At 46.1% G+C, this 26793-nt stretch overlaps 1 protein-coding gene across 2 annotated transcripts in view; it reads right to left on the reverse strand.

Moving 5' to 3' along the window:
- STAB2 (stabilin 2) overlaps window positions 1-26793 on the reverse strand; it is a 174634-nt gene that overhangs the window by 116851 nt on the left and 30990 nt on the right. The window contains exons 6-15 of one of the 2 annotated variants that reach the window (XM_043880898.1): window positions 18738-18833; window positions 14216-14341; window positions 12890-13086; window positions 11164-11297; window positions 6538-6671; window positions 4877-4959; window positions 3350-3499; window positions 1684-1827; window positions 609-665; window positions 329-454 (exon numbers count right to left, since the gene is read on the reverse strand). In XM_043880898.1, coding sequence (XP_043736833.1) covers window positions 329-454; window positions 609-665; window positions 1684-1827; window positions 3350-3499; window positions 4877-4959; window positions 6538-6671; window positions 11164-11297; window positions 12890-13086; window positions 14216-14341; window positions 18738-18833 — 1247 coding nt within the window. The remainder of the gene's footprint in view (window positions 1-328; window positions 455-608; window positions 666-1683; window positions 1828-3349; window positions 3500-4876; window positions 4960-6537; window positions 6672-11163; window positions 11298-12889; window positions 13087-14215; window positions 14342-18737; window positions 18834-26793) is intronic. The other variant, XM_043880899.1, reaches the window with a different exon arrangement.

Here is a 26793-nt window from a genome sequence, read left to right on the forward strand (position 1 = left end):
CCAGAATGCCATGCCAGGCTTCATTTTTTAGATGGTTTTAGAGTTGTAGGGAACTTAAAATTTATGATTTTGCTATTGAGAAATCTTAGGAGAGAAAGGACATCGACTGGTCTTACAGTGACATGGAACTCTACTGGGGAGATTGTAGCCACATCTAGGCTTAGTTACAGAGCACTGTGATTGATTAATGATGTCTGCCTTGGTTGCAGAAATGTAAGTGGTACATGTGCTACTTATTTGTTGTCCTTAATTTAGAAAAAGCCTGTGTAGGTACAGACTGAAGCAGTGATGCTGTCATGACACCATTAGAGTACACAGGATACAATACCTCTGAAGAAAGGAGATAATCAAGAGTGCCATCCTTCATGTTATTCAATGCTTCATCACTTGGAACAAAAACAGTGTATGGTCCACCAGCCCCATCTTCATTTAAGGCATGTCCCACATTGGTTTTCTGTGTTTAAGAAATGAAAATTTATATCTGTAACCTATCTCAGATAGATATATGAATTCCCCAGGAAGTATTTATAATTGATACCCCCTGCTAATTTTATTGTACCAAGGACTAGACATAAAAAACTTTCTAGGAGTTCATGAAAAGCACATACCTCTAACAAAGATGTGAACTTGCTGTATCTTGGTTGTAGCATGGTCATTATGGTTTGCTAAAAAGAGACATTTGGCTTAAAGTTCAGTACAAAAAAGGGAGGTGGTTTAGGAAACAGCTACTCTAACATGAAAAGACTGATGACAGGATTTCATGGAAGTGTGGACTTCCATGGGCTTCCCTGGTGGCTCAGATGGTAAAGAATCTGCCTGAAATGCAGGAGACCTGGGTTTGATTCCTGGGTCAGGAAGATCCCCTGGAGAAGGGAATGGCAATCCACTCCAGTATTCTTGCCTGGAGAATTCCATGGACAGAGGAGCCTGGAGGACCGCAGTCCATGAGGTAAAAGAGTCGGACACAACTGAGTGACTAACACTTTCACTTTTCTGATGGAAAGCTAAGGGGAAATAAAGAGGAAAGTGGACATCTATAAAAGGCTCTGGCTAACCACAACACATTATACATGTGTTTTCTGTGTTTATTTAAACAGTAGTTCAGATCTGCATGTTCTGAAAGTCTTTGCATGCTAAGTCACTTCAGTCATGTCTGATTCTTTGCAGCCCTGTGGACTGTAGCCTGCCAGGCTCCTTTGTCCATGGGATTCTCTAGGCAAGAATACAGGAGAGGGTTGCCATGCCTTCCTCCAGGGGACCTCCCCAACTCAGGGATCATACCTGCATCTCTTAAGTCTCCTGCATTTGGCAGGTGGGTTCTTGGCCACTAGCGCCACCTGGGAAGCCCCAAAATAGTCTTTGGCCATTATCAAATAGATCAGAGGGAACAAATTTTATCACAGGGAGGATATGCCTTTCTCCACAACACACAAGGGATAAATTTTTGTGACAACTGGTCTGAGTTCTCAGGTGAGAACTCAGGTGATGAAAAAGATCACAAAATCAACCTCTTTCCTACACCAACTGCATGCCTTTCTCTTTCTCCACAGAGGTGTCAGAATTCTACTAAAATCAGAGATACAAGCACATAGTGCTGACTTGCATTTTCTTCATGAACATGACTCTCTAAGGAACAAGGGAAGATGGATCTGACTTGACATCACTTTTACTTGAAGTCCTCACCTCAGTATTGCTCTCAAACGTGGGCTCCACCTTGTCCATGGCTCTGTCGAGGATGTGCAAGAGCCCGTTGGAAGCAAGTATGTTCCCTTGTATAATTTTTACCTTCTTTTTGCCTCCATAGAGTTTAAGCTTTATCTGATTGTCCTAAAACACCAAGGAAAAATAAAACTAAATTAATGTGTGTCCTTGAAAATCAAACACTGGATTAGAGAAGTCTTAAATCCTTGGGTTCTGTCATTTATTGGCTATATGATCTTGGATAAGTTCCCTAACCTAAAATGTGGATGATGGTTTCTGCCCCATTGAATTCACAGGTATTTCCTTGAGCTCAAATGAGATAATATACAAAATCACTTCAAAATATCAATGATTGCTAAATGGGAATAAGAAATTACTGTATAGTCTTCCCCCAAAAGACAGCAAGCTACAAAGGGACCCGAAACTCTTCAATTTATTGTAAACTCATTACTTACCTACTTTAGTGTTTTGGACAGAAGAGGCACACAATAAAAAATATGTGCTGAATGAATAGGTGAATGAATCAATACATGTCCTTGTGAGAAAGGAAACCACACTTTTATCCATACATACATTCACTCACCCATCCATTCATCCATCTATCCATCCATCCATCCATCCTCATACACACTATACAACATACTGGTTAAGGATCCAGGCTTTGGGAGACTTCCCTGGTGATCCAGTGGTTAAGAATCAGCCTTCTAACGCAAAGGATGCAAGTCTGACCTCTGGTTGGGGAACTAAGATCCCATATGTCGCAGGGCAACTAAACCTGCACATCTCAATGACGGCAACTCTGTGTCACAGAAAAGATCCCACACACTGCAACAAAAACCCAGGGCAGCCAAAAAAAAAAAAAAAAAGTTAAAATGATTCATGTTTTAGGATCAGACAGACCTGAGTTTAAATTCTGCCTTTGGCCCTTACTGAGTGACCTCTCAGGTTTCCCACTGGAAAAACATTCACAGGGTTGTTGTGAGCCTTAAATATCACAAATAGAAATTTACCCCAGTATCTTGCATGTAGTAAGTGCTCACTGATCTATCAACTATTGATATTTGGTGAAATGCAACCAGATAGGTCTGGTCTCAGATAGGTCATAACCACCCCTCAACCCTACCCACCCCACCACTCTCTGTTGATTGACCATGTGCCCTTCAGCTCAGTAAAGTCACAAAAAATTATTTAAAAAACAAACAAGACAGAATTAATGGCATTAGGAGAGACGGACTGTTGAACTGGAAAGGGTGGATACTTCGCCACCTAAAACAAACAATCCATTTCCTTTTCTAAGATGAGTGCTGATCCGGCTCTGTGCTGATGCTTCTAGGAAATGGGTTTACTGTCAATTTCCTCCTTCCTGCTGGCAGTTGAATGATGGTTGCCTTGAAAACTAATTCAGACCAGGGCAAAATCACTTTACAATCCCATTTCATTTAACAGTCCATCCCCCCCGCACCTGACCCTTGCCAGTGTTGGCTCTTCGTTTTTGTCCTATGTAGGGAAGTCCTGTGACTGATGAGGAACAAGGAAAGAAGTTCTTCATAACCTTTCACAACCCCTGGACACCAAGAGCGAGCCCGCTGTGGCCACGGACTCAGTGGACACTTTGGTTCGGGAGTGAAGATCAGAGAGAGATCCTTACCTTATCTTCACTGAAGATCTCCCCCGGCTTTCCCGTCAAAGTGTAGAATGTGTCGGTGCTGTTCATCTGTTCAGTGCTCATCTGCCCAGCAATTATATGGAGTTTCACAAAGTACTGAGCAGCTTTGTTATCCAGCAAAAACTCTCTTACCTGAGAAAAGAAAGCCAATTCCTTCCATCTCTATGGTGGTTTGGAGGAGAAAAATGAGGTTTGAGACTCAGGCTATGACGTGCTCAGCATCAAGAACATCAAAGTGAGTGTACAGCTTGAATCTGGGCTCTTTCAGGTACAGATGACTTTCCCAGAGTTAAGCTCCCCTGGGCCAGGTTGTAAAGGGGGCAGAAATTTGGAGAGTGGGAGGTGATACATGGTACGGTCTCAAACTCTGGGGCATGCTCTAGCAGGGAACCAGTGGGCCAACCAGGGAAACTTCTAGCAGGCCAGAAGGACCAAGGTGGGTGGCAAGAGTCAAGGAATCAGTCATCTTGAGCCCAGGAATCAGTTGGGAATGAAATATGAAGTTGTGTAAAAAAACGGGAGGACAAATGGAGCTTTTGAATAGAAAAATTAAGAATTTTTAAATCCACTGGACCAAATGGACATTTGGTCAATATTATATAATCAAAGATCACTCAACAGAGACCTTTCTTAATCCTGTATAAATTCAATCTCTATATTAAACAGGCGATCACACCGCAAAGTGTCTAGCCCAGACACCTTCAACATCCACTAGCTCTCCTACCCTACAGGGGAGATATGAGTGCATCTCCAAAGATTAATGACATGCTCATTTTGGGCAGATGAATGGCAGTGGCATATTAGGAGGAAAGAGTCTGAAACTCTCTGGGTGTTGATTTACTTCAGCACACGTTACAATCACAAAATATCTTGGATTAAGGTAAACTATTTCCATATAAATCAGTATGTCCACAATCTACATTAAACCATGTCTAACTATGGCCCTGATACTATTACAATGGGATGCCTCCACTGGGTACTACAGGTTTCATTCCCACTGGGGGCCATTATCTGAGATAGCGGCTGCTCACATTGATGACTACACTTCTAGTTTCCTCTATCCTCCTGGCCATTTATGGTGATTTTAAAGAAACAAATACCTAACTGGTACATAAGTTTAATTCTTCCCGTGGTGAGTGAGCAGTTTTGCATTATGCAAATCTTATTTAGCATGTGATAGCAGTTGAGAACCCTTAGGGATTACCCTTGAGGGGTAATGACTGGAAGAGGGCACTGGGGGTTCTTGTAGGGAGCTGGAAATGGTCTTGCTAGATACATGGACATTCACGTTGTGGCGGTTCATTGAGCTGTGCACTCCTAATCTGTATACAATCCCTAAGGGTGTCATATTTTGCAAAAAGCTTACAAAAGAAATTGCATGCTTGTCATCAGTAGATTTAATTTTAATGGGGGTTTCCCACTTTAGATAAAGAGGATACTGTCTACTAAGATTTTTTTTGGGGGGGCCTTAGCTCCTATTTATAAAATAAAGTTATTTTAAATACTTACATTGAATTCTTTTAATCCCTTGTCTGTCGGCAACAGCACAGTAAATGGTCCCAGGTTGCTCAGTGGCCAGGCATAGGCTTTGTCTTAGGAGTCAAAATACACAACGAAAGAAAACAGCAAATGGGTCAGTGGCACATGAGGAGTAAAACCAGGCAACGACCCTTGTGGTCCACTTACACCCTCTGACTCCCGAGTTTCTCTGTTCTAACTGGTATTATGCAGGCCCTCGAGGAAGTGAAATGCTAAGAATGTGAAATCTTCCTCACAACTGTGTGATTTTCCCTGCAACCACAGTCTTGGCTCAAAGATACCCCGGGATGAGAAGCTCTGTGAGGGTCACGTGACAAGATCATTGGCCACCTCCTGCCCCTGTGCCTGAATTTCCAAGCGGTCAGCATCTTAGTGAGTAAAGACGTAGCTCTGGCTTCATCCAGGAGATGGAAGAGCTCGGAAGAGCCTTGCGCTTGGTTTAACGCTTTGTGGCTGCCATTGTGACATGCTCAGTACTTTTTGAACAAAGAACCCCTGTCTTTTCAATTGCATGGGGCTCTATAAATTTCATAGCTGGTCCTGTTTCCACGTTCCTGGGGAGCTGGGACAGCAGGCTGGGCTCGGGGCTCTCACACAGGAGGCCACGTGTCCTAGCACCTTGTAGACCAGGCAGGTGAAGGGTGACTGGGCTTTGTCCAGAGGAATGCCTGAGGGTCTGTACAGCCTGCAAAGGACACTGTCCCCTTTGTCTGCTGACATTCTAAAAGCAGAGAGAGGAAGGAGGGAGATCCCAGAGGCCCACCGGTGAGGCCGGACTGCCCATGGGGTGCTTGCAAAGAGCAGGCTGTTTGTGTAGGGTGCATGTTATTTGCCTTGAGAACAAGCACTGATCCACAGAACATTTTCTTCTCTGTCTGTGCTCTTTCTGGGAAATCACACTTGCTGACTGGTCAGCTCTAGATACTGATATTTATGGGTTTGGTTGATTGCTCAAGCCCATTTTCTGTTGATCAGCAAACTTTGTGTCTCATTGCAAATCTTGTCTAATCCTGTAATCGGCTCTATTTCATTCTTATGGGAGGGAGGGGTGATGACCTCTTGGGGGCCTTTGGACATGCAGGAGGGTGTTTTTGGCCATCACCTTATCCAGGGACTGGTGGAAAATGCGTCACTCTAGATTGTTAGTGGTCAGGGGTGGGAAAGGATGCTAAACACCCAGCGATGAGTGAGATAGTCGGTCACATGCCATCAATACTATGCTCCACACTCAAACAGCACCTCCACTAAAGAGCATGAACACCGCCTGCCAGTATTACCTGTCAACATTGTTTCCCATCTGGAGGACCCATAAGGTCAAGGGAAAGAGGATGGTATCCATCCTGACGTCTGTAGCTGCCTATCTCACTGCTGTTGCAGACCTATTACTCAGAGGTGACCCCAGGACCTTTGCCTCAGCTGCTGCACTACTGGATCTCTTGGCACTAACTCCTGTCTCCTTGGGACATCTGCCTGTCCATTTCCTTCCACTTGCCCTTCCTAGAAGGGGCTGTTCCTGCCAGATATGCGGCTTGCCTATCCTGTACCCCTTTCTGAGTGATTGTGTGTCTCAGATGTCCTTGCCCACCAGAGGGCTGCCTTTTCTGTGGAAATGTGCACCCATGCCTGCTTACCCAGGAGCGAGATGAAGGAGGTCAGCCTTCCTTGCCATTTTCCTCTGGGTTCGGTGTTTAATTCTCTGAGTCGCTCCATGATGTTTCCATAACAGGTTGAGCCATCGCCTACGTAACCTTTCCGACAAGTGCATCTACAGAGAGCGTGAAAACATATTTTCAGGGTCCCAAAGTCACTGAATGTTGAGATCATACAGTTCAAACCTCTCACTGTGCAGAAAGGGAAGGTGATGCTCAGAGCGGGGTAGAGACAAGGCCAGAATCGTGGGGTGAACACAGGCGAGCCTTCCTAACATTCTGGCTAACATGGAGCAGCCCACAAGGAATGGATATGTAATAAATTATGTGTGCATATGTAAACACTGCTTCCCTGGTGGCTCAGATGGTAAAGAATCTGCCTGCAATGCAGGAGACTTGGGTTTGATCTCTGGGTTGGGGAGATCCCCTGGAGAAGCGAATGGCAACCCTCTCCAAATTTCTTGCCTGGAGAATTCCATGGACAGAGGAGCCTGGCTGGTTACACTAGATTTCTTTGTATACTCTTTGTTTTCAATATTTTTTCCAAGCATGAGCAATAGAAAACTCAGGGAGATAGTGAGGGACAGAGAGGCCTGGCATGCTGCAGTCCCATGGGGTTGCAAAGAGTCGGACATGACTTAGTAACTGAATAACAACATGAGCAAAAGCCCATGTACATCAGAACCACTAGGACTTGCTATAAATGTAGGGTCTCGGTCCCTACTGAGAAGCACAGAGTCAGAATAAGCTGCTGAAGCTGGCCTCAAGCAAAGAGGCAGAGCTGTGGATCTGCTCAGAAGATTCTTCCCCTCCTCTTCCTTTCTGAGAGCTCTGCTCAACCATCCCTTCCTAGGGGAAGCTCCCTTGGTTTTCTATCCCCTCCCCTCCCTTGGTACATCACATCCCCCTGAGTGGGCCATGTAGCTCATGGCACCAGGTGGCTCTCTTCTGCAGAACCAGTTCCAGTTGTAATTTTATTCTCATCTGAGTGGTTATTTGATTAAGATCTACTTCCCCTTCTGATTTGAGAAAAAAGTGAGGACAAGGGCAATGTGTGTATTTATTCAGTCTCATAAACCCAAGATCCAGCGCAAGCCTTGGTCCATAGTATGTATTTAATGAATAGTTGTAAAGTAAACAGAAATACATAAACAAGGAAAGTCACAGAATTTTATATAATAGTTTAGGTTCGCAAAAGAGAAATGAAATTAAAGATGTACCAGCAGTTATGTCTTGGTAGATGTTAAACACCCAAATCTCCAGGGGAAAAAATAGCTCTGATTTGCAGCCTTTGACAATTTCCACGGTTCACACTCCCACCTTGGCCAATCTCAAACTACTGTGACACTAACCAGCCAGCAAGTTCCTGAGAATTTGATCATTGGCTCTCAGGACTCAATAAGCCCTGGCCTTAGCAAACCACTGCTCCCTAGCAAAGACTGGTTGGCAGCTGGCCGAAATTGGCAAGGTGCTTAGGAAAGTGACATTCACCAGGATCTTGGGGATAAGTGAGAAACAGGAGACGGGGAAGAACAATTCAGAGAGGAGAGATGCAAGGGTGCTGTGAGCAAGCATACCACAGGTATGACTCATGTGTAGAACAATCCTAAAGAACAATTAGACCCTCGCTAATCCAGGTATGTTTCTAAATCAGTCCCAGGGCACAAAGATATATATCTTCAGTGTTTGCTGAAAAAACATTTCTGAACAAATCCCTTGCTTGGATTGCTGCAATGACTCCCTAATTGGTCTTTCTGACCTGAGTTTTCCTCCGGTTAGGTCAGTCTTTCACAGAAGCCCTGGGTGGTCTGTCCTAAAGGGCAATCTGGCATCTCTGTGCTTAATTCTCTCAGGGGATCCTTTTGTCTACAGCAGGTGTCCCCAACCTCCAGAGTCTAAACGCCTGATGATCTGAGGTGGAGCTGATGTCATAATAATAGAAATAAAGTGCACAATAAATGTAGCGTGCTTGAATCATCCTGAAACCATCCCGGTGCATGGAAAAGTTGTCTTCCATGGAACAGGTCCCTGGTGCTAGATAGGTTGGAGACTTCTGATCTATGGGATATAGTTTAAATGCTTAGCAGGCATGCAAAACTTCAAAGAGGGGAATCTTGCTTGTGTCTCCTTCCCGCTGTTCATGCAAAATTCTAGCAACAATTTGCTTTTTTTTCCAGACTGTTCTGGTCTTCTCAGGTGGGTGTCCTGCCAGGACCATTCTCATAGCTCAGGTGTGACCTGCTCTGGGCAGCCTTACCTGACCTCCCAACATTTTCCCCACAGAAGCATCCTGTTGATACCTCTTCCACAACCGTTTCTACCAGAATGGCCTCATCAGGTGTTTCCCCCTCTGCTAGCTGGAAGCTCTCCTAGAATCTGGATCCCACCTTATTTCTTCTCCTTGTATTCCAGCACCTGGGACAGTGCCTCATCGTTGAAGCAATTATTTTCGAAGTACCTACCGAAATCTAGAAACTGTGCTAGGCGAGAGGGCTATAAAGATAATAACAACAGATATCTTGCTCCTTTACCATCATGTTGCTGGAAATGAGCCTGAAAACAAATAATTGATGATGACATGATAAAGGTTACTTAACATCTTTGAGCCCCAGTTTGCTCATCTGTGAAATGGGCTTACTAACACCATTAAGGCTATTGACAGGAGAGACAAAGCATGGGTCATCTTGTATGGCTCATGCAGCATGATTTGGAATATTCTGCATAGACTGATTGCCACACTGAGAAGGCACAGACCAAATAAATCCCTCTTCTGGGTGAACTAAATTACTGATGGCCCCATATTTTACCAACGTCACTCAGCCAGCCTTTAACGTAGGCTTCATCCCTGTTGAGGCTCCCCCGGTGGTTAAAGAATCTACCTGCCATGCAGTAGATGCGGGTTCAATCCCTGGGCTGGGAAGATCCCTTGGAGAAGGAAATGGCAACCCACTCCAGTATTCTTGCTGGGAAATCCCATGGACAGAGGAGCCCGGTTGGTTACTGTCCATGGGGTTGCAAAGGGGTCAGACATGACTCTGACTAAACAATGACAAAAACAACTTCCCAGCTGAGGATAGTTTTCTTCTGGGGGGGGGAATCAAGGAGATTTTTTTTAGTGACACACAGACCCCTAATATTGATGATTAGTTCCACTGACATTCTAGACACAAGTTTTAATGCAACTTCTGTTATTCTGATGTTCCAGTGTCATTTTTCTATTTTATCTTCTCAATTACAGAAGAAAGAAAATGTTTAAAGTGTTCTGCTCAAGTCTTCTCAGAGGATAGTACAAAATGTGTAAGCTGGCCAGTGCTGTGGTCGCTGTCAGAACCTGGGTTTCAGCAGAGGACGTGCTCTGCGGATGTGTGTGCGCCTGCGGGTACGTCTGGGAGGGGTCTGTGTGTGCAAGGTGTGCATGGAGTGCTTTCCGTGTGCCTGGTTCCTCTCAGAGATGGATGAACGCAACCTCATTTAATCCTCATCACAGCCCTGCTTGGAGGCTGAAGTTTTCCCCTTTTGTGACAGAGGGAACAAGTCAGAAAGGTTAAGGGAGGCGGCAGAGCTGGGTTTGAACCCAGGGGTTCTGATACCCACGCTCTTTCTCTTCCACCCACAGAGTATACAGATTCATTTACTTGCCCAGAAAGAACACAGTGACCATCAGACCTATCTGGGAAGATCCACGCATTCAAGACCCATCTATAAAAGGTATGCTAGAGGAAGCACAGAAACTGTTCTGTGTCTACCATGGCTCTGAGCTCACTGCAGCAGACTGGGCTCTTTGCAGATGGTGGTGACAATGAGACCCAAAAGTCGCCTCGAGATGCAAACCTCCGTCTGGGAGACAAAAGGCTCGGGTTCCAGCCTTAGTTCACCCACTGATAAAACAGAACACAGCTGGAGAGGAGTTTCCAGAACATTCTCTCATGAATCTTCACAACAACTGTATGAAGTAGACATCACCGCTCATTTTATAGATGGAGGAAGTGAAGCCAGAGAGACCACATCATGTTCCCAAGGTCATGAATCTGACAGATACCAATGCGGAGGCTTCAGCCCAGGTCTTTAAACTCCAAGTACCATCTTCCCACCAGGTAAACTGCCCCTGTCTCAGCAATTTTCATGCCAATATTTTTTACTCATGGTAAACCCCTTCTTTTGAAACCTGGAGTTCAGAAACCACCACTTGCGTATGTTCACATTCCCCAGTGGTCACTTTCCCCGTATTCTGCACCACTGACAAGCACTGTTTCATAGATGACAAGTGCATTAGAGGTCAAACTCCTGTCTGCAATGGACATTCGTTTTCCCAGTGGCAATGGCTTCACTCTTCCATGCTCTGAACACTTTATACCATGTTTTCAGATCAGGTCAATATTTCAGGGTGTTGTCAAGATCACTATCAAGGAAACCATTACTGAACAATTCATTGATTATACAAAGACGTACTGAGCCTCTACTATGCTCCTTGCATTGTGCTGTGTGGGGGTGGGGGGTGGATGCAAGGCTGAATAAGACACATTTCCTGCCCCCTCAAGGACATTTCAGCATTGACTGGCCACCACCTCCCCCTCTTGGAAAGACCGTGGTGGAGCTGAAAAGACGTACTTGGTTTGGCCTGGTGCGATGGTGATGCAGTCTGCATGCGTGTGGCAGGGGTTGTTAGATTCACACACATCGGTCATACTGCATCCCACTCCGGGGACAAAGTTGTGGTAATGTTGCTTACACTCGCAGTGAGCCTTCAGCAGATGGGAAGAGAACAACAAAACAGTTATCATTAGTCACTTAGGCTGACATTCTTAAATTCCTGTTTTTATCCTGGCATGCAAGCTGACTTGGGCTAGGTCTAAAGTATGTGCTGAAATTAAAATTCATCAGTGTATCTAAAATTGGAAATCATGTTTTCTCATCTGTTTGGAAATTCATACACTTTGTAATTCACCTTTCAGTTTCCTGGTTTGCTAACCCTGGGCCTCCCTGGTGCCATATTTCCTGCTTTTAGATTTAGATGAGTGGAGATTGACGTTCAGATGTATTATTTCTCTAGAATAGTGGTTTTCAACTGCGAGTCTCAACCTAAGGGACCTTGGTAATGCTTGGAGACATTTTCGATTGTAACAACAGGAGAAGGCGCCAGTGTCATGAGAGACCAGGGATGCTGCTAACCATCCTGAAATGTACAGGACACTCCTTACAACAAAGAGTTCTCAGTTTCAAAGTGTTAATCATGCCCAGGTTGAGGAAATGACTTGTTCTGAAAAAATGAATGTGAACAATGTTTCTGTGTGAATGATGTTTCTAAGACTTGAAAATATGCCTGGGGACTTCTTCTTCTTTTTTTTTTTTTAAAGGGACAAGGTATATTTTTAATCTCACTCCCAAGGTACGGAGCCCTGATTCACAGTGTAACATGACTTTTCCCACAAGGGATCTCATTTAGAAGATGGGAATTCAGCCCTTTGAATTTCTTGCCAACCTGCCTCAGAAATCGATAGCAAAATGTTGTGAGATGTATTCTTTTTCTCAGAGATGAAATCAGGTGGATTCTTTGCAGGGCACTCTAGGAGCATCCCCAGGGGGTGCAGGGGAGATGCTGGGGACCTGTGGCTGGGTCTGGTCAGGAACTGAAGCCTTTCCTTTCACTCAGGCAGCTGTAGTCTCCTGTGTGGATGGATTTCCTCCACTGGACACTTCATGTGCAATAAAGGTTGCAGTAGGCACCCACTATTTGGTGGGTAAATGAGGTATTGGGGAAAGGTCTCTCTTATCTGGATTCTGCAGCAAAGGTCTCCTGACCAGGCTGAATTTTACCCACAAGGTCATGATGTGATTTAGAGAAACACATATGGCTTACTGCAGGGCATCTTCATTGCTCCCTACAAATCTGTCCACGCTGCCTAACATTTTATCAGCATTTATCTTTTTGGGACAGTTCTTTGGTCCTCAGAGTCCTCTGTCACGTTGAAAAGACATTAGAGAGAATGGGGGATTGTGGGCAAAAGTCAATTACACATTCACTTAACAGTTAACGATGAATTTCTTAATCAAATTTGAGTCATATGTATGTGTTTTGTCAGTCATCAAACAGGACGGGGATAGAAGAGACAGTGAAGTTTTGACTAGAAAGCCGGGCAAGGGCAAGTTCAGAGGGTAGATTAGGGCTCACTGAGGTTGACCCCAAGCACCTGCGGGTCTGGCTGGGGAGGAAGCCCAGCCTGAGCATGGACAGGGGGAAGTAGGAGGGCATGGATGACAAATTACACCCTGGCATAGTCTGACCTTCGGCGGGTGGTCCTACTGCTCTCAGCAGTTCCAGACATCCTTAGCTCACCTGTCCAGGCCCATCGTATCTGCACACCGTGGACTCTGTCGGGCAGTTTCCGAAGTTAAGCTGGCAGGGGTCCACTGGCAGGCACACCTGGCCGTCCCCGCGGTAGCCTTCCTGACACGTGCACCGGTGCCGATTTGGTCCCAGGTAGGTGCACTGAGCTTGAGGGTGGCAGACGTTTTGCGAACACGGATTGATGGCTAGAGAAGCAATCACCAAACAAGGTGGTTACCGCATGCAGGGAGGGAGCGGGAGAATCAGCTGTGAGGGATGGGAGAGCACAGCTCAGCCAAGAGAAGAGTGAAAGTCGCTCAGTTGGGTCCGACTCTGCGACCCCATGGACTGTGTAGCCTGCCAGGCTCCTCTGTCCATGGAATTCTCCAGGCAAGAATACAGGAGTGGGTAGCCATTCCCTTCTCCAGGGGATCTTCCCAACCCAGGGATCGAATTCAGGTCTCCCGCTCTGCAGGTGGACCCTTCACCATCTGAGCCACCAGGAAGCTGCAGGCAATCTAGCAGTTTCAAGAGAGAGCAAAAAACATTTCATCTTACCTTCTGGATCACCTCCACCTGCCAAATAGATTTATATATGCCTTGCAGGAATGATAACTATCAGTACTGTGATGATGTATTATTATGCCATGATATGTGTGGATTTAAATATAAAATGGCATGAAAGAAAGCACCAACATTTAAAGAATTTATAATATGTACTACTGGCCCTTTTCTAAGCATTTGACATATATGAACTCAATTAATCCTTATAATCCTCTAGGGTAGTTATCACTATTATCCCCATTTCATAGACAGGAAAATGGAGGCACAGGCAGATCCAAGAACTTGTCCGAGGCCATGTTGTTAGTTAACAGGCAGATCTGTTTATACACAGATGGCCTGGTTCCAATAGCATGTTCAGAACCAATTACAACCTCTCATGAAGTGAAAGAGCAAGGAAAGAAGAGAGAAAGGAAGAAGCAAACAAACTATATTCTATCTTAACACTGATTCAGGTGATATAAAGCAAAAACATGTATGTTTAAGTGATCAAACCCGGGTGTCCTGCATTGCAAGCAGATTATTTACTGTCTGAGCCACTCGGGAAGCCCTAAAAATCTATAGATACACTTTGATAACAGGAGAAATGATCATTTACTGAAGAGCTACCACATGATGAGCATTTTGCCTAGAACTTTCAATATATATCATTCAGCTGCAGAGAGAGAAATAGAAGTGTTCATTGTGTTAATGTTAAGAAGGCTGTGAGGCTTTTTCTGATGAGGGATCTGACCATCTTAATGAATAAACTTGCAGGATGGAGGTTCTACTCACGCTCGCAGTGTTTGCCGTCGCCTTTGTAATTGGGAAGGCATTTGCATTCTAGCTTTGTTTCATCTTGGCTGGAAGGTGAGCATCTGGAATTTTCTGGGCAGAGCAAGGCTGCACATTCCAGGATGGCTGGAAAGGAAGATTGTTGAGGTAACTGCATTAGTAGTACAACCACTTCTTAAAAGAAAGCTCAACAAATACAATATTTCCTATATTACAAGAGTGACCACAGATTCCTTGTAACAATTAAAAAAATACAGAATTTGTAAGGCAAAAATTAGCTGTCTTCTTAGTCTTATTCTCCTATCCCACTCTCAAAATAATCAATGGCAAAACCCAATGTAATACATTTACATATAAGATATTTTTTAAGCAAAATGGAATCCTGTTAAAATATTTAAGAACTTAATTTTTAATTTAACATTATGGAGGTATTTAAGGATGTTCCTTGATCTCTAAAGACTGCATAGTATTTTATAAAATATCAATAGATAGTGCTTAGATGGCTTTTAAAAATGATAAAGAATCTGACATAAGGAGCCAGCTTGCAAAGCAAACAATTTGGACTGGCACGGTAATACGGATGCAGCTGGAAGATATGACATGCTGGGGTCAGAGATAAAGAACAGTTTATCACTCATATCAGGAGAAGTAGCCAGAGGGTTAGCATTTATGGACCAGTTCTTCCAAGCCCCAGTTCCCACCAGGCAACGCGAAGAGGGCCAGACTGAGACCCGAACAGGTGTCACTACAGAAGACGAGGCCTGACTTAGGGGAGCGAAATGCTGTTTTGTTTGTTTATCTCTAAATAATAGATGTTTTAGTTAGGGCCTGGGTAAGAGATAGAAATCACACAATTATTTAAACAGGGAAAGTTTTAGTGTAAAGATTCACGAACAGATTAAAATGGCTCCTGAGAGTTAAAAAGAATTGGAAAGAATAAAGGGAGAAAAATAAAGAGCCATCACTCCTCTTGGGTTAAGATGAGAGCAAGTCCTGCTCCCTCCAGAGCTGAGACACAGACGCCACTGGAAAGGACAGGACCTTGGTCACTTTGTAGTGGAGAGGTTGCTGAGGTGTCCGATGGTGAGACTTACTGGACTCCATCCCTCTGGGGCTCCAGGGAAGGTCGTCCACAGGGAGGCGCCAAGCCTTAGGGCTCCCTTGGCGCCTGGGCAGGCCGCTCACCTCAGGATGTTACTGGAAGTAGGAGCTGAGAAGCCCATGCTCTCAGAAGCGCGGTGCGCTCCTGTGTGTGAGTGGGGCGGGGTGGCCTCAGGAGCCAGCTGAGCGGCATGAAGGTGGCCGGTCAGTTCTGCAGGCGGCCAGTCCTGCGGGGCCCCTGGTGCGGATGGGGCTGAGGGGAGGGTGTGCAGAACTGAACTGGGGCAGCAGCCTCGCTGTCCAGGACTCCCGGGTGATGCTGCTGCTGCCTGAGTCAATCACCAGACAAGGCATGCAGGTATCAAATACCGGAGCCTCCTAATCCCCGCAGGAAGCGAGTGCTGGAGAAACTGCAGGGCTGAGCAGCGGAGCAAAACTGGTGAGTGTGCGGAGCCAGAGAAAAGACGAGAAAACCCTTCCTCCTCTGGTGTCCCTTTAGCGCCCTCTGTTGGTGAGGTTTCACATGTTGCTGGCAGGCAAATGAGAAAGAGCTCAAAGCCTCCTTTATATTCACAGAGCAGGCAAGAAGGGTGAATTTGGAGCTGAGAGGCAATCCAGTAACAGGCAGTAAGTGTGCCTGTATTTGCTCCTGAGGGAGGTCTCATATCTTCCAAGGCTGTTCGCTATGCAGACACCCTCAGAAAGATGTTGGAACAAAGGGCAGTCAGCATACGCCTCTCAGTTCAGTTGCTCAGTCGTGTCTGACTCTTTGCGACCCCATGGACTGCAGCACGCCAGGCCTCCCTGTCCATCACCAACTCCCGGAGTTTACTCAGACTCATGTCCATTGAACCAGTGATGCCACCCAACCATCTCATCTTCTGTCGTCCCCTTCTCCTCCCACCTTCAATCTTTCCCAGCATCAGGGTCTTTTCCAATGAGTCACTTCTTTGCATCAGGTGGCCAAAGTATTGGAGCTTCAGCTCCAGCATCAGTCTTTCCAATGAATACCCAGGACTGATTTCCTTTAGGATGGACTGGCTGGATCTCCTTGCAGTCCAAGGGACTCTCAAGAGAATCTTCTCCAACACCACAGTTCAGAAGCATCAATTCTTCGGCGCTCAACTTTATAGTCCAACTCTCACATCCATACATGACTACGGACCTTTGTTGGCAAAGTAATAACTCTCAAGATGTGCACAAATGTGAAGTACACATTTGTCTCCCAATACTGGCTGGTTGAATCAAAAATTCAGAGCGGGTATCTTATATTTAGGTCTTTAATCCATTTTAAGTTTATCTCTGTGTATGGTGTTAGGAAGTATTCTAACTTATAATAGCTAGGACATGGAAGCAACCTAGATATCCATCAATAGATGAATGGATAAAGAAGCTGTGGTACATATGTACAATGGGATATTACTCAGCCATAAAAAGGAACACATCTGAGTCAATTCTAATGAGATGGATGAATCTAGAGCCTATTATACAGAGTGAAGTAAGTGAGAAAGAGGAAAACAAATATCATATATTAATGCATATATATGGAATCTAAAAAGATGGTACTGATGAACCTATTTTCAGGGCAGCAATGGAGACACAGTCATAGAGAACTGACTTGTGGACATGGTGGGGAAGGAGACGGTGGAACGAATGGAGAGAGCAGCATGGAAACATACATATTACCATATGTAAAATGGACAGCCAGTGGGAATTCGCTGTGTGACGCAGGGAGCTCAAACCTGGTGCTCTGTGACAACCCAGAGGGGTGGGATGGGGTGGGATGGGGTGGGAGGTGGGGGGGATGGGGTGGGCTGGGGTGGGCTGGGGTGGGATGAGGTGGGATGGGGTGGGAGGTGGGAGGTGGGGAGGCCCAGGAGGGAGGGGACATGTGTGTACCTGTGACTGATGCATGTTGATGTGTAGCAGAAACCAGCACAATATTGTAAAGCAATAATCCTTCAATTAAGATTAAAGTTTAAAAAATTCATAGAGAATATCCCCTCACCTCTTCCATAAAGTCGAATTGTTGCTGGGAAGGGGCTGCCTTTTCAGAGTCACATTTTCAACCCCCCTTTGCATCCAGGTGGGAGTATATGACTTGCTTACATTGATGGAATATTGGGCACTCTGTGTATCAGTCTAGACTTTATAAGCAGATCTTTCTCTACACTCTATCCTTCCTTCTGTGGCTCAAAGCAGAGCATTCTGAGGTTCTACAGACTGACAGACACACACAGTGGAAAACTCTAGATCCCTAAACACCATGTGGTGGGAGCTGGTATCAGCCAGGAACACCCACATTGGACTGCTACCTGAGTAAGAAATAAACCCCTGCTGTGTTAGGCCAGAGGACCCCCACCTTCTCAGGTCACAGGGTCCTCAGTGTTTCCGTGCCCTTTGGCCTCAGCTCATCGGCACCCTGACAGCTGCTGCCTGCCTGCCGGGTGGCTGTACTCCCACGCTGGTCTGGCAAACCAGCAAACTTCTCCTCTTCCAAGTGGGCGGCCACCACACCTTCTCCCACACGATTTGAACTTCATCTTAGGGATGGCTGTCACCTTCTCTGTTATGCCCCATCAGCCCTATGGTTTATTTTGTGTGTTTATAGCCACTCTCCTATTACTAATTCTTTATATTAAACTTCCCTTGTTGCAATCACCCTGTGACCTCTATCTCTTGATTGAGCCCAAGGGGATCAATTGTGTAGAGAATTTCAGTGACTTGAGTACCACCCAGCTCTTCATTATTTTGTGAACTTTGGTGAATCACTTAACCTTGGTGAGCCTCCATTTCCTGCTGATGTGCTCTGTCTTTGAGACCTATAAGTGAGAACATGCCTCAGCTCCCTTACGAGGGACCTAACTGGCTGCAATGGCCCCAGTATCTTCCTCTCCATCCCATCTTCACACGGCCACCAGTTTGGGCCTTCCTAAAACATGGCTGCAGCCATGTCACCCCGTTGTTCCCAAACCTTCTGGGACTTCCCATCTTCCATACTATCTCTCCCCTCTTCTTCCGCCCCTCCTATCCTCCTCTCCCTTCCTCTCTTTTTGTCCTCCTCCTTTTTAAATTTTTGATGACATTCCAGCAAAACATTTGATGCACATCACCCACCTAGGGCCCCAGTACATGAACACACATGTGAAATGCATACATCTGTGTATTTGATTTGTGTGATATATTAACTGGTAGTCATTCAGTGATGTCCTATTCTTTGCGACCTCATGGACTATAGCCCCCCAGGTTCCTCCGTCCAAGGAATTCTCTAGGCAAGAATACTGGAGGGGGGAGCCATTCCCTTCTCCAGGGGATCCTCCTGACCCAGGGATCAAACCCAGGTCTCCTGCATTGAGGGTAGATTCTTTATCATCTGAGCCACCAGGGAAGCCAGAGGAATCCAGAAACGAGCAACACTCACGCTCATCACAGTTGCGGCCAGTGTACCCGGAGTAGCACTCGCAGCTCCCGTCGCCGTGTATTCCACTGTTGCACACTCCATGCACACAGCTGCACACTGTGGACAGAAGATGGGGACTTCTCGTTACCTGATACAGACTTCCTCCAGAGACTCTGGAAGGGTGCTGTTCTCAGATAGTGCAGACTGAGATTCTGCTTGAGGAAGTGGGAAAAACCATGGGTTTGAAGCCCGAGAGACCTGGGTTTGAATCTTGGCTTCTTTTTATTAGCTTCAGTTTATAGTGAGTCCCCTACATACAAATGAGTTCCTCTCTGAGCACATGTTTGTAAGTCCAACCAAGGTAGCCTAGGTACCCAACTAACACAATAGGCTATATAATACGGTACTTTAATAGGTTTATCATAATTTTCACACTAGTAATAAATACAAAACAAAAATAAAGAGAGCTTTTAAAATCTTACAGTACAGTGCCTTCACAATAGTACAGCACACCAGCTGGCATACAAGGGCTGGCATTGAGTGATGAGGCAAGAAGAATTACTGACTGGAAGAGGGAGGGGAGGTGGGAAATAGTAGAGCTGCAGGATCGTCAGCCATAGGAGATGGAGGGCAAGCTGCAATTTCATGGCGCGGTTTCTGGTTTCTTGCTGGAATCAGATGCATGTTCACATCTTTGAAAGTTCACAACTTGTATGTAGGGGACTTGCGGTATTTGTCTATGTGTGTGTGACTGCTCAGTTGTGTCTGACTCTTTTTGCAAGCCCATGGACTTCAGCCTGCCTGGCTCCTCTGTCCATGGGATTTCCCAAGCAAGAATATTGGAGTGGGTTGCCATTTCCTGCTCCCGGGGATCTTCCCAACCCAGGGAGTGAACCCGCATCTCCTGCAAGTCTCCTGCATTGATAGGCAGATTCTTTACTGCTGAGCCTCTATAACATGTAGAAAATGATGCCCACTTCATGGGATTTCTATAGAGTTTACTGAGAACATGTATATAAAGCACAGGTGGCATATCACATGCATTGGAGTTCTCTTCCCTGCTTTCAAGTTAGTTACTTCATCTTCAGATACCTCATCACAAGAATTAATATAATGTCTTATATACACACCTGTCACGTTTCAAAGGGAAATGCTACCACTGACTCAATTGCTGTTGGTAGGAGGAATCTACAGAAAATCTACTCCCCAAATGATGAGGGCAATGCAAGTGTAAAGAAGAAATTCAAAAGGCTAGGGAATAACTAAGCCACACTGACTAGCTTGAAACAGATCCCTTCAGGATTGAGAAATGAGGGACTTCCCAGTTGTCCAGTGGTCAAGAATCTGCCTTCCAATGCAGGGGACATAGGTTCAAGCCCCAGTCAGGGAACTAAGATCCCACATGCCACTGGGTAACCAAGTCCACGTGCTACAACTACTGAGCCCCGGTACAACTAGAGAGAAGCCCGTGCACAGCAATGAAGAAGCTGCATGCTGCAACAAAGGCCTGGCAGAGCCAAATAAATACTTTTAAAAAAAGAAAAAAGGAATGAGAAATGAAGGGCATTTGAAATAAAAATTCATCTCTTTAGCACTCAGCTTGTGGTTCATTTGTAGAAAGACTTACTGTCTAAGTCACCAGCATCCTCTGTCCACCCGCTGTGAAGTATATTGCATGGGTTTCCTTTTGCTGCTGTAACAAATTCCCACAAAGTCAGTGGCTTAAAACAACACAAATTTGTTGTATCATAGTTCTGTATAAGTCTGAAGTCTGTCTCCTTGCGCTAATGCTTTCAAACTGTGGAGCCAGAGAAGACTCTGGAGAGTCCCTTGGACTGCAAGATCAAACCAGTTAATCTTAAAGAAAATAAACCCTGAATATTTACTGGAAGGACTGATGCTGAAGCTCCAATACTTTGGTCACCTGGTGCAAAGAGGTAACTCACTGGAAAAGACCCTGATACTGGGAAAGACTGAAGGCAAAAGGAGAAGGGGAGGCAGAGGAAGAGATGGTTAGATAGCATCTCTGACTCAGTGGACATGAATTTGAGCAAACTCCAGGAGACAGAGGAGCCTGGTGTGCTATAGTCCATGGGGTTGCAAAGAGTTGGACATGACTTAGCAACTGAACAACGACAAAGGTCAGAAGTCTGAAATATGTCTCCCTGGACTAAAATCAAGTTATCCATTGGGCTGTATTTCTTCTAGAGACTCTAGAGGACAATCTGCTCCTTCGTCTTTCCAGCCTCTAGAGGTTGCCGGCATTCCTGGGCTCCTGGCCCCTTTCTCCATCTTCAAAGTTAGTGACATGAGGTCAAATCCTTCTCATATTGCCATCTCTACTGGTGCTCTCTTTTCTGTCTTCCTCTTCCACTTACAAGGACCTTTGTGACCACATTGGACCCACTTGGATAATCCAGGCAACTTCTCCCATTTTAAATCACCTATTTAGCAATCTTAATTTCCCTCTGCCTGTAGCCTAACATATTCTCAAGTTTCAGGAATTAGAACATGGATATCTCTGAGGGGGCCACTATCCTGCCTACAATGCATGTGTTTAGTACACATAAGTCAATTTAACATTAGCTCAAGTGAAACATAATTAAGAAGACACCAGCTTAAATCCTAATCAGATGCCAGAAAAGCCAGGATGAATTAGGTTTTAAGTATTCCAAACATCTAAGAAACCATCACATTCTTTGCATTCTTTGTTACATATCCCCCTCAATCCTCTGAGCTTTAATCTCCACGGGAACCATCCTCTTGCAAGTTCTTATCCTATTTAGCCCGGACTATTGCAGTAGCATTTTACCTGGACTTTGTCTGACTTCTCACCTCTCCATGTTATCCATTTCATTTGATCAGTAATGGCATCAAGGTGATCTTTCCCCAAATATCTCAATGACTCCCAGTTGCTAACCTAATGAAATCTAAATTCCTGTTTGGAAAACAAGGTCCTCTCCAAGCTGACTCCAACCTTTAACAATTTTCCTGTTCATCTTTCACCATTTCATTTTATACATCCTAGCATCTAAGTGCATGGGAAGACTCACCAGCTCACCTTCTTCAAAACAGGTATTGAACATTGATGCACAGGGCACTGTGCTTGGGACTGATGACTCGAAGCCCCTGCCCACAGAGAGCTCACAATTGGAAGGCAGGAGAAAGCAGCCCATCACAACATGGTGTGATCAATGCTATGCATAAGATACGACATACAAGTCATATGACATAACAGTAGTCAGGTACGGGTGTGAAAGTTGGACCATAAAGAAGGCTGAGTGTCAAAGAATTGATCCTTTCGAACCGTGGTACTCAGGAAGACTCTTGAGAGTCCCTTGGACTGCAAGGAGATCAAACCAGTCAATCCTAAAGGAAATCAACACTGAATATTCATTGGAAGGACTGATGTTGAGGCTCCAGTACTTTGGCTACCTGATGTGAAGAGCCAACTCATTGGAAGAGACCCAGATGCTGGAAAAGATTGAAGGCAGGAGGAGAAGGGGCAGACAGAGGATGAGATGGGTAGATAGCATCGCTGACTCAATGGACATGAATTTGAGTAAATTCCTGGAGACAGTGGAGGACAGAGGAGCCTGGTGTGCTATAGTCTATGGGGTTCCAAAGAGTCAGACAAGAACCCAGTGACTGAACCCAACAAGCAATGAGTCAATGGCCATGAGGGCTGGCCAGGCAGAAACAGGAGGGCTTGTCTGGGGACAGATGGGGGCGGAGCTGTCCTGGGAAAGACCGTGCCCAGCAGAGGTGGCAGGACACGCACGCTGTACTTCACAACTCCACGCCTTGGCCTCCACTGTGTTCCCTCCTCACGCAGCTGAAATCCTCATCCTTCCAGGCCAGCTAAAGCCCCTCTCCCCTGTGGTGTCATCTCAGAGGTGCCAGAACAGAACCTGTGTCTCTCTGGGCTCCAGCAATACTTTCTTTGTACCTTGTTTACGATCACATTCTGCTGCAACTATCCATTTTGCTGTGCCCGCCAAATATCCCCAGGAACACAGCAGTGGTCCACTTCAGCAGGGCTGGCGTGGGGGTGGGCTGCGGCGGTCCTGGAGAAGCAGCGGCAGCCACTCGTGTTAGCCGGGAGAGACGGCGGTCGGGTTGCCCACTGTCACTGTTTATTTCTCTCTCCAGGCCTGACAAGGCGGTGGCCTAGTTTTTGTCTTGTTCCAGCACGGACAGAGGAATCAGGGATGGTGACGCTCTGTGACACTACATACGCTCAGCGGGGCCACACCGCGGCCTGGCTGGCAACAACTGGGCCAGCAACTGGCTGACAGCTGTCGGGGCTGTCTCTCTCTCTCTATTTTCCTCGTCCATTCCATTAGAATCCCACGGAAGGCTTTCCCTCTCCTACTTCCCTACAACGTCTTTTAGAGCATCTTCTAACAATACTGACAACTGCCCAGCTCAGCTTGAATAAAGACAGCATCCTGCTGGGTTAGGGTGAGGACAGCAAAGCAAAGTAGGGGAGTTCAAATGCAGAGTGGAATCCTGCTTTTCTCTCTCCCTCTCTCTTTTTTTTTTAACATTTTGATGTTTTGCTTGATAATTTAAAAATATCATTGTCACGGGTTGAATTTTGTCCCCTCCAAAGTCCTAACTCCGAGGACCTCAGAACGAGACCTTACATGGAAGTAGAGTTATTACTGTAGATATAGGTGCTAAGATCAGGTCCTGCTGGAGTGGAGCGGCTTCAGTCCAATATGATTTATAAGAGGAGGCAAGGACACAGAGAGCAAGGAGATGATCAAGTGAAGACTGCGCCACTGACCACAGTGATATGGCCACAAACCCAGCAATGCCTGGGGCTTCCAGAAGCTGGAAGAGGCAGGAAGGACCCTCTCCCAGAGGCTTCCAAAGGAACCTGGCCCTGCTTACACGCAGATTGTGGACTTCTAGCTTCCAGAACTGAGACAATACATTCATGTCTTTAAATCACCCGGTGTGTGGCAGTTTGTCACAGCCACCGTAGATAATCTTAAAAAACGATTTCTCTCAACCACTGAGTTTTTGATGCCTCCTTAAATTTTGCACCTAAGACATGTTTCTCTTCACCTTGCCCTAGAACTGGCCCTGCTTGACCCTTTATCAAGCACTTACTCTCCTTCAGGCATTTTGTCATATGCTTTGCAGGCATGATCTCATCTGATGCTCACAGCACCCGGGGAGATAAAATAATTAACCCCATGCTACATATAAAAAATGGGAGACAATTAGCTCCAGAACTTACTCAAACTATTGAAGAATTAAATGGATTTGCAATTATCATCTTCCCTTCAAAAATCAATTTATCATTGTTTCCGTATTAGCAAAGCACTTTGATGTCAACCTCTGGCTGTAGCCTTTTGAACAGAGTTCCAGAGGGAAGTCAAATTGGTCATGGAGATAACTGGGTTGACGTGGGAGTGTACTATGGACTTGGTAGCAAAGATGTAAATTAATTCAATTAAAAAAATATCTACCCAGTTCCAACCTAGTGGCAGGCACTGCATTAGGCACTGGGTATACACATCAGTCAGTCACAATATCTGCATTCAAGCTGCTGACAGTGTAGTCAGATGGCCAGACTCTAAAAGACACAGTGATGCTGCCGGTCCTAAATGTCGTCATGTACCCGCTGGAGGGGGTGTGAGGGCAGAAGAGGGGAGTCGAATGTGACTCAGCCCCTGCCCTCAACCTCAATGCTAACTACGAGGGCTGTCTTTCTCGCTAGGCTTCCCTTCCAGGCACCCCGTGTCCTGGCTTCTGGCATGATCTCTATACTGAATTAACCGACCTGGCACCGTAGCTTTCAGGAGCTTCTGACATCCATTGCTGCCAGTCACTGCCCAGAAAGTGTCCTTGGGAAGGAGATGTGAGTGGCACAGGGATTCCCAAGTGTCACTGAAAGAGCTCTGGGCATTTGTGAAGCCAGGTACAGCAAATCTGTAGAGACATGTGACCCTTGGGCTATAGGACTCCAAAGCGGCCTCTGTCCAGTGGTCAGAGGGACAGGGCACAAACCCCCCTGTGCCACGCCCCCTGGCAGAGTAGGCTGCCCTCTTGTGGTCCTGTAGCTTCCTGCATGTGTGGTGCACACAGGCCCAGAAGCATCACCCACATTTCCAGATCCTTGGGGCTGGGGAGGTAATCTCTGCCCTCTTTGGATGCCCATCGCCTGTTAGGGGTCTAACGCAAGGTGGATGTGTGCCAGGGGCTGAACGGTGCCCTGGCTGGGCGCCCAGGTCCTGGAGTAGGACACCTGGGGTCAGACCCTGCCTCTGTTCCTGAAGCAGCTGCAGGACCTCGAGCAACCTCGCTGCTTCTTCATTCATCACACAAGGACCCCAGCCTGCAGAGCTGTCCCAAGGAGACTCTGTGCGTCAGGCCTTGCGCGCTGCCTGTGCCCAGCAGGCATTCAGCTACTGTTATTAACAAGACATGACTGTGGGACCGATCCGGGGTCCTGTGAGAGAGAGGGGGCTCTGTCTTCTGCCCGAACCTGGAGTGAGGCACTGAGCAGGCTGGGGCCTTGGTGGTTGAGATGAACACCCTTGAGAAATGCAGCTTGAAATCACCTCCAAGCACATCAAGAATCGGGTAGGAGAATGCTCCAGCAAGCAGGCTAAAGTCAGCGTTAAAAATAAAACTGCAACTTATAGCTGTCCTAGTTAGAGGCAGAACTGCCACTACCAACGGCCAGCACCTCAGTGGGTGAGACAACACTGGCACCCAGTGGATGCTTGGCTAGAAAGGCCTGCAGGTTCCCCCAGTTCCTGCCAATGGGAGATGGGCAGCATCACTGAGCCGTCCTTCGGTCACAGGTGAATGAAGGCTCTCCTTACTGTAGAACCGCTCCTGTCCTCGCTTAATATCAATACTTCGGAGAAGGCAATGGCACCCCACTCCAGTACTCTTGTCTGGAAAATCCCATGGACGGAGCAGCCTGGTAGGCTGCAGTCCGTGGGGTCGTGAAGAGTTGGACATGACTGAGCGACTTCACTTTCACTTTTCCCTTTCATGCATTGGAGAAGGAAATGGCAACCCACTCCAGTGTTCTTGCCTGGAGAATCCAAGGGATGGGGGAGCCTGGTGGGCTGCCGTCTATGGGGTCACACAGAGTCGGACACGGCTGAAGTGACTTAGCAGCAGCAGCAGCAATCTCAGTACTTGCTTTCACCAAGTGCTCATGACATGCTGCTAAGAGCTCTTCTACAAGTTAATCCCATGAGGCAGGTATTATTCCTGTTTTATAGATGAGGAGGGCATAGAGAGGTTAAATATCTTGCCTCAAATCCCATAGCAACTGGGCTTGGTTTCAAACTCAGGCCAGCCTGACTTGAAGCCTGGTCTCTTGGCCATTATGCTCTAGAGCTACACTATCCAATATGGGAGCCACTAGTCACTTGGGCTATTTAAGTTTAAACTGAGTAACATGAGCTAAGGGGCTTCCCAAGTGGGGCTAGAGGTAAAGAACCTGCCTGCCAGTGCAGGAGATATAAGAGAGTCAGGTTCAATCCCTGGGTCAGGACTATCCCTTGGAGGAGGGCACAGCGACCCACTCAAGTATTCTAACCTGGAGAATCCCACGGACAGAGGAGCCTGGTGGGTTACAGTCCATGGGGTCGCAAAGGGTTGGACCTAACTGAAGCGACTTAGCATGCACACACGCCTTGCAGCTACCATGCTGGATAGTGAAGATCAGGACATCCCATCATTCCACAAAGTTCTGCAGGAACTAAGAACTGGGAGTCTTATCTTTCGAGTCTCAGTTTAGGTTTCCAATTTTCTGGCTCAAAAATTTGGGTTTTCAACAAACCACCTTGCTCCCTTTCACTTGCCCTTTCCCCAAGGCACAAAGAGGTGTAAAGAGAGGCCACTTTTTAAATTAAAAACTGTATGGAATTTCCATGTATGTCTATGCTCATTGGCAACCAACACCAGTTTCCTGGAGGTAACATGAGTTCATCTTCTTCCTAAACTTTCATCCACAATTACTTGGCTTTCTTGCTAAGTAAGCAGTGTGGGATTCTGTCTTTCTTCCCGTTTCAGTATTTATTTAAAATATGTGATTTAA

Source organism: Cervus elaphus, chromosome 22 (assembly GCF_910594005.1).
Source record: "Cervus elaphus chromosome 22, mCerEla1.1, whole genome shotgun sequence".
Taxonomy (NCBI): domain Eukaryota; kingdom Metazoa; phylum Chordata; class Mammalia; order Artiodactyla; family Cervidae; genus Cervus; species Cervus elaphus.